This window comes from Haliotis rubra, unplaced genomic scaffold (genome assembly GCF_003918875.1).
Source record: "Haliotis rubra isolate DU_JTF1 unplaced genomic scaffold, ASM391887v1 Scf604, whole genome shotgun sequence".
NCBI classification, from domain to species: Eukaryota; Metazoa; Mollusca; class Gastropoda; order Lepetellida; family Haliotidae; genus Haliotis; species Haliotis rubra.
In genome coordinates, this window is record NW_025767307.1 from 500,398 (window position 1) to 512,409 (window position 12,012).

At 39.0% G+C, this 12,012-nt stretch overlaps 1 protein-coding gene across 1 annotated transcript; it reads left to right on the plus strand.

Moving 5' to 3' along the window:
* Nucleotides 1–854: 854 nt before the first annotated feature.
* On the plus strand, nt 855–3,616 carry LOC124255646 (cholinesterase 2-like). The gene is made up of 3 exons (XM_046689541.1): nt 855–2,323; nt 2,773–2,948; nt 3,350–3,616. Exons 1-3 carry the CDS (start codon nt 864–866, stop codon nt 3,469–3,471), a joined length of 1,758 nt encoding a protein of 585 aa, XP_046545497.1. The 5' UTR covers nt 855–863; the 3' UTR covers nt 3,472–3,616.
* Nucleotides 3,617–12,012: the final 8,396 nt, after the last annotated feature.

Genomic DNA, 12,012 nt, shown 5'->3' on the forward strand with positions numbered 1-12,012 from the left:
CGACAGTGTCAGACATGGCAATAATTCTGAAATGTTTATGATTTCAGAATGGTGCGATCAACGACAATGTTAGACATGGCAATAATTCAGAAATGTTTATGATTTAAGAATAGTGCGATCAACGACATTGTCAGACGTGGCAATAATTCAGAAATGTTTATGATTTCAGAATAGTGTGATCAACGACAATGTCAGACGTGGCAATAATTCAGAAATGTTTATGATTTTGAGAATAGCGTGATCAACGACAATGTGAGACATGGCAATAATTTTGAAATGTTTATGATTTAAGAATAGAGAGCGATCAACAACAATGTCAGACGTGGCAATAATTCAGAAATGTTTATGTTTTCAGAATGGTGTGATCAACGACAGTGTCAGACGTGGCACTAATCCTGAAATGTATCCAATTTGAGAAGGGTGCGACTAGCCACAATGTCAGACGTGGCAATAATTCTGAAATGTTTATGATTTCAGAATAGTGCGACCAACGACAATGTCAGACGTGGCAATAATTCAGAAATGTTTATGATTTCAGAATGGTGCGATCAACGACAATGTCAGACGTGGCAATAATTCTGAAATGTTTATGATTTCAGAATAGTGCGACCAACGACAATGTCAGACGTGGCAATAATTCAGAAATGTTTATGATTTCAGAATGGTGCGATCAACGACAATGTCAGACGTGGCAATAATTCTGAAATGTTTATGATTTTTAGAATGGTGCCATCAACGACAATGTGAGACGTGGCAATAATCTTGAAATGGCTCTGATTTCAGAATGGTGCGATCAAAGATAATGATGGGCGTGGCAATAATTCTGAAATGGTCCTGATTTCAGAATGGTGCGATCAAAGATAATGATGGGCGTGGTAATCATTCTGTCCATGTCATCACTGTCGTTGACGCAAGATGTTTCAACTACCAGTGGACGACTCCGAGGAAACCGTCTGTCAGTCCTTGGAAAGTCTGTTGACGTGTATCATGGAGTACGTTTTGCCAAACCGCCTGTTGGAGATCTGCGCTTCAAGCATCCTGTTGCTTTCGAGGCGAACAACTCGGGTATCACATACGCCCAAGTTCCCGGACCATCCTGTATCCAGCCAAAAATACCATTGTTTTTGGAAAGCTTCAAGCAGATTCCTGATTACTACAGCGAGGACTGCCTGCACCTGTCGATCTGGACACCAACAAATAACACTGGTAACCTTTCTGTAATGATCTGGGTATATGGTGGTGGATTTTATCTTGGGTCTGGTCAGATGCCTCTTCACAACGGCGCAGTTCTAGCTGTGGAGAATAACGTTATCGTGGTGACCATCAACTACAGACTTGGACCCCTAGGTTTCGCCTATCTAGGCCCGGGAACCGTGCCTGGCAACATGGGTTTAATGGACCAAAGAATGGCATTCAAATGGGTCAAGACAAATGTTGCCAATTTTGGTGGAGATGCCAACCGAATTACCATATTTGGGGAGAGTGCTGGAGGAATATCTGTTGGTCTTCATGTATTGTCCCCCTTGTCAAGAGATACGTTTGACAGAGCAATCATGGAGAGTGGACCAATATCAGAATCCTTTACATACCTAGATGCTCACACAAGTAAAGATATCACAATAAAGCTTGCTGAGAAACTCAAGTGCCCTACTCATACCGATGTTGATATCTTTGAGTGTTTGAAATATGCTGATGCTCAATCAATGGCAGGCCTTCAGTTAACCCTCGGCGTCATGTACCCCATTCCATTTGCTCCAGTTATTGATAAGTATTTCCTCCCTGAAGACCCAAAGACATTGCTGGACAGAGGCGAATATAAGAACACCGAGCTTTTGCACGGTTTTAACAAAGACGAAGCTACTTTGTTTGTGATGACCTTAGTCACTGGCTTAAGAAATCTTACCTTGGCACCACAAAATCTGATTCTTAGTTCTGCAGAATATGAAATGATGATAAAATCAACATTCATGGAAGAGTCGAATGATAAGGCTAAAGAAGCACTGAGCATCTACTACAAGAGTCTGCAGCCTCCTGGCAACGTCGACTACTTTGATGTCGTCAACAATCTTCAGAGCGACGTCCTCTACAATTGTCCAGTTGTGGAATTTGGATCAGTGTTCTCCAGGATCAACCCCACGTTTCTGTATGGTTTCAATCATCGCATCTCTACAAATCCATTCCCAGCATGGACAGGAGCGGCTCACGGCTTCGAGATAGAGCTAGTGTTTGGTCTTCCCTTGAATGCATCACTTGGATTCGACCAAGATGAGGCGACTCTCAGCAGAACCATGATGACCTACTGGACCAATTTTGCCAAGACTGGGTGAGTCTTGCACTTCATGGCAACTTATTGATCCAGGTATATCACTCAGTAAAATAGGCTGGGGTATGAAATAACACCCGTCATTGCTGGATGTATTCTGGCTGTATTTCTATATGGAGAGTAACGTCGGTGTGGTGTGTGCTTTATTTTAGTTTGTTTGTTCTTTAGCGAGGCACTCTGGAATATTCCAGCTATATGTAAATAATCGAGTCCGGACTAGAACATTCAACGATCAACAGCAAGAGCTTCATCTACGCAAGTGGAATACGTTGATACGTATCAACCAAGTGAGCGAGACTGACCGCCGGATCACTTTAGTCGCCTCTAAGCGTGGGTTGCTGAAGACCAATTTTAACTGAATTGTAGTCTGAAATTATACTTTTAAGTCTTTATAAAAAAAAAATGTTTACAGTTATTTATCATTATTTAGATAACCATCTTTATTTCAGAAATCCTAACTCCCCGGTGCCGGTGCCCGTTGCTTGGCCGGCTTATGACAACACCGACAGGAACTACCTGAAACTGGATGTTGGCAGTAACCTAGCAACAGGACAATCTCTACGTCACCAACAGTGCACCTTTGTCAACAAATTACTTCCCATGATTCCAGGCGACGATGTTCAACGTAAGTCTTTTGAACATTTTACAAAAATCCTGTTTTCATTACACCTTACCAAACTGGATCAAAACCCGTTTTACTTCCAAGAATCGATCGACTGACGTCAGCGTTTGGTTGGTTACGTCTCCAAGTAAACACAAGTAATCCTGTTGTAGTCTACTTCTAACTTCAGAAAAAAATGTTGATGTATTTCATTCTAACAATGACTCGTCAAACAATTGACTTACTGACCACGTAACTGAGTGTAAGAACACAAGTAACACAGCTTTAGCATGTCATAATGTGACGTCACTTTTCGACCATGACGTCATAGGGAAATGGTGCTTAAACTACAGATTTACGTTATTTCTCAGCAAAATATATTATTGAGCAGCGTAAAATACAATTACCTTTAAACACATTTTCAGACACAACCAAAGCACCTTTCTCCTGTCCAAGAACCAGCGCCGGAAGTCACAATCGGAGTTTTCTCTCGCTAGCAGTTGTCTCCCTTTCTCTTGTCATCAGACAACTTTGCCTTCACTCGTGAGACCACCGCACAAATCACTATCAAGACTGGTATCAGATCGTCGATATCAAGCGCTGAATTACGAGGTGTCAATGTACTGCTGATTCATATCTTTAAGAAGTACATATTTTTATAATAGATTGGATGTAAGATAATATGGTATCAAGCTAACTCTCTCAAGTGTTAAATTTCGAGGTGTCAATGTACTGCTTTTTTCATATCTTTAATAAATATATAGTTTTATAATAAACTGGACATATTTCAATAGAGTATATGTTACTCCAGACATGTATCACCACAGGGCTACTCCACCTCTCCCGGAGAAGGGAGTGATCACACAAAGCGATAGTATTCTTGTGGCACTTGTAATATGAGATGAGAGGTAATAATAGCTAGTTCCCTTTCTCCGGCAGATGTTTCTGGAGTAATTCCTTTGTATCCCTATCCAGATCATCTTATATCATTATGTGTCTCAGACCACGGTGGAAGCCTCTAGACCTCTGTCTAAATATAGCACACCACAGTTGCATCCACAGGTACTATGTATGAGGTGAAGTGAGGTGAAAGTGGGTTTAACGTCGTGCTTGAGAATATTTCGCTCATATGACGACGTGCATGCGTGTGTATGTGTATTTGCGGCTGCTTGTATCAGCCCAGACTTAAGCTGGTTTTATAGTGCTAGCCCACTGAGATACCATGCCGCAGTGAAGCATGAATACCCCACTCAGACACATTATACTGACTCCGAGCCGACCAGTCCTTGTTGTACCCATTAATGCCGAGCGTCAGGCAGGGACCAACAAGTACCATATTTTAAGGTCTTTTGGTATGACGGGGTCGGGGATCGAACCCGCGACCTTCCACTCTCCGGGCGGACGCTCTAACCACTACACCACGGAAGCGGTGTAACAGTCATAACTGATGATGTTGCACTATAACAAGACGGAGATATACAGTGTCTCAGTTGCGTAAGTAGACTTTCATGAAGTCAATCACTGGATTGATGGGTGCAGACTTTAAAGCCGTGACGTGGCTGTGTGCAACTTAAGCCTGCAACCAATCAAGTATCAGCTAATAGCAAAATTAAATTAAATTTAATTAACTGTGAATAGATCAGAAAGACAATCTTTAATCAAATATTTTTATCAATATTTCAAGCAACATAACAGGAAAATACCTTGGGCTACAACATATTTACTCACTCACTCACTCACTCACACACACACAAACCCATCGACCCACGCACCCACCCTTAACCATTTAGGGTATATATACTACATGCAGCCAGTGTAATTGACATTATAACCAGTGGAAAAAAAGACTTTACTTAAAAAATACAACATTGGCAAATGGCATTATATCCAGATTGGCATTATAATCAGGATATTATAAGGACAGGAAAGCTGGTCTGGCACAAAAACATGGCATTATATTCATGGCGGCATTATAACCAGGGTCATTTCTCACGGTGACAATAACATATATGTTTCCACGATCTGTGTGGGCAATAAGTACGATCATATGTTCTTAAACCATGCTATTCTTGAGTTTGAGAAACTTAAATACAGTCACACACCGTTGTGTTTTAGGTTTGTCGAACTCAAGGTTGTCTCGAAGTAAAAACCTTGGCCAAGTTTAGGTATCATTATACGATTGCGTAGAACCGACTGTGAAGAGCATTGAGTCACTGTGTTTTTCAGTGTCTCTTTCCTAAGAAACTGCTTTTCCTAATGTCGTAATTTTGTAGAAGAATATTTCATAATAATGATGCACGCCTCCCCGTGGTGGGCCTAGGTAGGGGATATATATCCCCAAAACTAAACCTACATCACCCAATTAGGGCTGATCAGCTGATTAACTTCTCGGTTGCAAACAGCCACCCAAGAAAACACCTCTAACTCATTTCCGTAGCCCAGTCAGCCTTCCTCCGGTAATGCCACCAGTCATACTGGAGATGGGACTTGCCATAGGGGAAGGCACAGAACCCGACCAGGAATGTCTTGGTCAAAAAATCTTAAAACCATACTACTGGAGTGTGCAAAAGCGACAGGATGGCCTAAAATCCACGCATCAATGGCAAGTCGCTTAAGCTGCACTGGGACAATGTCATACCAGTGATGCTTACCTGATCTCCGAGTCCAACTCCGGCGGCTTAAGAACATGCGCCCTTGAGCCAGTTGAACCCACATCAGGTACAGGTGGGGAACATTTGCATGGGCAGAATTCTCAAGTGTCAGCAGACCCAAAACTTCAATGGACGTCCGCGTCAGCCTTTTTCCCCCTCCTCGTACAAATTTTTCCGGCATAGAGCCAATTGGCCCCGAAGTTTCTGACCCTCTCTCTTCTTGTTCCTCAGTTGCAGATATTTCTGTTCACATTTCGTTTAAATTTGTTATTAACCCTTAGAGAAACGGAGGCCATTTAAACAACTAAACGTGTCACTTTCCAAAAATGAAATTGATTTACTTTATGAAGCGATTTCTCTAAAACTTTCTGTGGACTGTTCATTAAATGAAGATAGTTTTTGTGTCTATGCTGCGGCTCGAACTTTGGAGCAACTTCACCCAGTTTCCAAAGAAAGAGCATCTTGTGACGAATAACAAAAAAACCCAAACAAACAAAAAAACAAACACAAAAAGCACAAAGAACAAAAAACAACAAACAACAACAACCGATTTCTAGTTAAACTTAATGAAACTAGAAGAAACAAAATTTTCCTGGAAAGAGCTGTGCCTTAAAATGAGATCTTCAGGGAACCCAATGTCTAAAAGACAAAGTCAATTTGAATAAAAATAAAATTCAATACAAGACAATGAAAGAAAAGGTACTTCTTCAAATTGTTGATTCCAATAAGGCAAAATTATGGGTTTGGACAGAGACCTACCAAACAAAATAAACTCTTGAGAAACAATGAGAAGCATTTTCACAGGCAACTCAAAACAAAGGGTGATCGTGAACATGATAAGCCGCCTCCCATGGATGCCATGGAAAGGTTCTCGAAACCGTTCTGGCCTGCATTTCACAAAAGCCTCCTAAATTTAGGAGGTCGTAGCCCATACGACCTTGTTTACGACCCTCTTCCGACCTCCTTTACGACCGTTTCACAAAGACGTCGTATCCATGTCGTACGACGGGGTCCTAAATCGATGTCGTACATTATATAAGAGGTACTTTGTTGCATAGCAACGCATAAATCGAGACCGAACGGGCACCTGCCTATCTTCTTATTCCCAAAGTATTTCAAAAATTGAAAGTACAGGTTATCTTATCGTAACAAAATCAATCGATGAATTATTTTGGATTCACTGACTAAATTCCATTGAAAATTACAAGATAAAATACAATGAGAATATGACGGATTCGAACTAGCAATAGCTGCGAGAAAAAAAACTATGATCGCTGTGAAGTTCGAGTTACTTACCTTAGTATCACCCACAGACGATAAGCTACTGGAAAATGGAGTCCAATGAGAAAACGAAGAAACCAAACTTCTCATCCACAGAATTAGACGTGATGAGTTCTGGCATTGAGGCCAATATAAATATCAACACTTCGACACTGACCAACACAATCACAAACAACCTGAAGAAAAAAAGTTGGATGGACATCACAAACAAGTAAGAGATTTTACGCACCGCACTTGTTTTCGAACTTTGAAGCGTTACTAAAATATTAATATGCATTTCTCAAGCAAGGTATCATTATATGCCCTAATTACTCAGTTTACCTGTCGACCGAAATTAAATTTCAACATGGCAAAACTGAAAATTATCTCGATATTAATTCTGTGTACTAAATCATTCAATTTTCACAGAGTAAACTCCGTCAGCAAGACAGTGAGAAATGAGGACGAAAACAGAAAAAAAAATGGACCGACTAAAAGGGGCAAGCAATAAAGGGGCAGCATGTCAAAAACAGGCGGAGATCCACCACCCGAGGAGTTGTCTTCCTTAGAAAATAGAGTATGTGAAGATATATTTTTTACGAGGTAAACCCGTGCCTAATTAAGGTATTGCGAAATATATGCAATTATAAGTGAATGTCATTTGTTTCAAAAATATTATGAATTTTGTTACAGGTTCTGCAGCTGATCCCATCCTGCCTTATTGAGGGGATTCCGGGTGGCAAGAAAACACCTAGTGAGTATAGTCGAATAAAAATATACAAAATGTCATACAAAGTAATTTAAAAAAACCCCCAAACACCAAAAAACCCAAAAAAACACACACACAAAACATTGAGTTTCTCAAAATATAAAATTGGTTGCAATTGTAGCTTTGACATTTATTGACGGACCGCTCAGGAGACATTGACAAAATGGTAAGGATATTTTGATTAAATTCAATGTAATTATTATACCTTTATTTTTCAGGAAATTGATTAAATGATGTAATTATATGGAGATAAAGCTCCTATACATATATTTATCTTTCAAATACCGGTACTGTAGTGGCAGTGGCAGCTATTGAAGAGTACACACCAGCTGAACCTACCCTGGCCTGTGAGGCAGAGCCAACACCTGGCTGCAGCAAAGACAGTGATGGTAATCAACTCTCAGCAAAAATGATGATTAAAGGATACAACAATCATGCATTTATTGGCAACTGTAGATTAATAGGTAGAGTGAGTCAATTATTTTGAAATAGAATTTTATTCAAAGTATAACCTTTTTAAATGTATTCTATCTTTGATCATTTCCAATTTTTAAATTTCATGTATGTGAATTCAGATAGCTAGGCTGCAAATTCATTGCTTCCTAATTTCATATTCAGATATTGCGGATTTCTTCAACCCTTATGCAACACAACAGTCATCTGAAATCAAGGAAGAAATCAAGGGGTCAGGAAACAAATTAACTTTTTATAATATATGTATTAAATATTTATGATCACAACTTGTACCACACAGTACTAATTATTTTTGGAAGAGAATTTTTTTGAAAAATCAAACTGTTTAGTTGGCTGGCATTATCATGTACATTTAGCAATTTAATAAGTTAAAAGTGAGTCATATCTGCAAAGACAAAATGATGTGCGCCATTGGTTCATAAAAATCAAAATCAAAACCTTCAGAGTAACTCATATTTCCATTGTTTAGTGAGTGGGAAAGCAAGAGGATCCAAGAAAAGACCAGTGACTGTGATTGAAGGTAAGCATACTTTTAGTATTGCCATACATTGACATGAATATGATAAAATGTCAGCCATAGTCAGGAAAGATGGTAATCTTCAAACTAATTCTATATTTAGATGATGTAGTATTTAATCTGGATGGATAACATTGGTTTTTAATATGAAATGTTTGCAATAAATATTTGATTTCCTTTCTTCAGAGTCTACAAGTGACATGTACAAAACTCTCTCACAAAATGAGAAAAAAAGATTAAAATCTTGGAGGACATCCTTGGTCAGTTGCAACTTCTGACAGCAATTCAGAGAGAACTCCTCAATATGGAGAAAATTGTTTTGAGTATAAACGATCAAAAGAGTACTGTCTCTCTCCAATAATTACATTTGATTGAGGAAATTATTTTGTCAGGTACATGTACATTTTTCACTATTGTGTGCATATTCTTATATCACAGTACCTGGATTTTTGGGGTATTTTTTTGTCAAATGCAATGTTCTTAAATATTAGTTAATTCCCAGTTAATAAATTCTTATACTCCACCATAAGGTAACTTTCCATTTGAATTTTCTATTTACATTGGCATATAAATTATTCTTGAAACCCTGCTGCAATGAGTAAAAAAATACAATAAAAATGTTGACACTTTCTGTACTAGAGAGAATTAGTAATAATAAAGTCTAAATGTGTTCTGTAAATGTGTATCTATATATTTGTATTACCACTGGCATACAGGCTTGAGCACTATCTCCAAGCTAATTACATATTTATTTCCTTCTTGCACAGTTATTCTTGTGGAAGATTTACAATTTATATTGATTGATCTTGTGGATGCATAAAGTCTCAAATAATCTCAAACTGATTATTGTGTTGTTATTTCTTATAGTTCCATTTAGGGATAATAAATCTTGTAAGACAGAACTAAATGTTTTAAAATCAGTGACAAGTTACACGAAAACGATATAAACAAGGAGTTAAGTGGAACAGACCGCATCGTGATAATCTATTGAGTCTTCAACTGGAATATTACTTACTATCTTGTGTAGCACAGTGATTGTTGTCTTCTCTGTCTCTGCCTCCCTGACCCTCACCCTCCTCTGGGGGTAGTTCTCTGTGGGCTGGGGCAGCTTCAGGCTCATAGATGGCGAGGATATGTAGCTGGAAGCACATTAATGCATCGCTCAAGCTGGAACAGTAAGCAGCCTCTGGGCTTGTGGAGGCACCTGGAACAAACTTGCACAGAAGCTAAATAACTAATCCAGTGTCAAACTAGTTTTACACATACTACAATGTATTTTTGTTATGCTAGTAAATACCCAGATATATACAGTACATGTAACTATTCAAGCCAACTAGGCATAGGTGATATATGTGACATGAATTAAATGATTATGCAATCACTGTGTTCATGGACATGTATATTTGTGCAAACTGCTAAAAAGGCAATTAGCAAAAAACATCATGATTTCATGATTTATTTTATTTGTCATTGCAGCTCTCTGAAAATGTAAACAAAATCAATACTATATAATACATAATTATTTAATATAGAAAAATTACTGTTCAATGCAACCAATGCTACTGTATTTGCCAAGAGACAACTTAATTGTTTGTAATGATAATTGTTTTGTTCAAGCACCTGAATCTGGATTTACAAACTCCAAAGGCCCTCTCTATAACATTGCAGGTCCCACAGTGAGCTCTGTTGTACCTCTCCTCACTGGCTGTATTGGGAGATGACAGTGGGGGGAGCAGATATGACTTACAGGCATACCTGTCAAACATAAATATTATATTTAAAAACACAAAAGACTTATTGAGCACACCATATATGGAAACCCAAACACACAAAACATAGCCTTAAGCATACCATATCAGCAAAATCAAACTCACAAAACAGAGACAGGGGAATATGGTGATTTTAAACAGATAGAATAGCAACTGATGTATTTATGTGGAATTACAATTGAAATGTAAAATTCAATTTATTACTTCAAACAATACATTTTACGTATTGACAAAACTTAAATTAATTAATACCTACCCTGAGTCACCAAGCAGCCACCCCTTCTGTTTAGATTCCTAAATTCTTTATCTCTGAGTTGTTGAATATATGCGAGTCATGGGTTGATCCAGGCCACAGGATGACAATGGATAAATCATTTTAATCTATGGAACATTTGCACAACTGATACAAAATTGATATGCATGCAGACTATAGCAAATCTATGTCATGACAGGAAATATTGGTTTTATTTTCGTGTCAGGACGTTCAGCGGAACAGCAATTTTGTAAATGTTATCTTTTGTCATAATTTCAGTTTTTCTCGAATACTTAGATTTTATGTAATATACCCATAATACGAAATTATTTTCGGTACGAAACGAACCATGCAGGAAACGAAAAGGTGAAGGTCACAAGGAAGTAAACATACCTCATTTTGGCGTTACACACTGCTTGCACGTTGATATCCCTTTCTGCTTATATATGCCACTTCGTCCTTCTTTGGGGCCTGTATGGGGATAAGTGTGCCATCGACATATCCTATTACACGGGGAAACCCGCATATGTCATGGAATTCTTCCATGACCGATCGAGTTTCGGTGGGGAATTTAATCAAGTCCAGAGACTCGGCCAGAGCACTAGTTTTGTCGCAGAGTATTCTTGACACACAAGCTCGGGAAACTCCATGGAGATCCCCGATTTCACTGTGGAAAGCCCCTTTTGCCAAATACCTCAGTGCACACAACACTTGCAAGGAGGTCGGAAGAGCATATGTCAGCGTCGTGTAGGTTTGTTCAGTTGGGGCTCTAACATTCTGCACAGTTAGAAAATATCATGCCTAGGAAATCTATATCTCGACATCATGTCAACATCATCCAGAGAGTCGAGCACGTTCAACCTGTCTCAAAATATTCTAGGTCTTCTTTGTTTGTGCGTTTTAATCACTTGCAGATCTCAGCATAATCGTTGACGCCATCTCTGTAGTGTTTACGACCCCCTAGAAAGCATTTACGACAAGTCAATCGGGGTCCTAAATTTTGGGCTGTTTACGGCACAGTGTAAATATACGAGGTCTTTGTGAAACGGGGTGAAAAAGTAAGAGGTGGTCTACGACCTGCTTTACGAGGTCGTACCGGCAAGAGGGCTTTGTGAAACGGGCCCCTGGTCTGTACCTGGCGACTTTAATCTTGAAGCACCATGGGTGAATGATTATGATTACCTTTGATGTGCAAAGGTCGCACAATTCTCCTTCCCAAAAAAAGAGACTTGGCTGATCCCCAAAACTTCCGCCGTGTCACAGTTTTCAATACACAAAATAAAATATTCAAAAGGTGTTTGACAAACCTCATGTCATCTTACTGCTCTTCCAATGATGTAATTTATAGAGGGCAGAAGAGGTCGAGAAAGGGATTCTAAAAGAAAATACTGACAT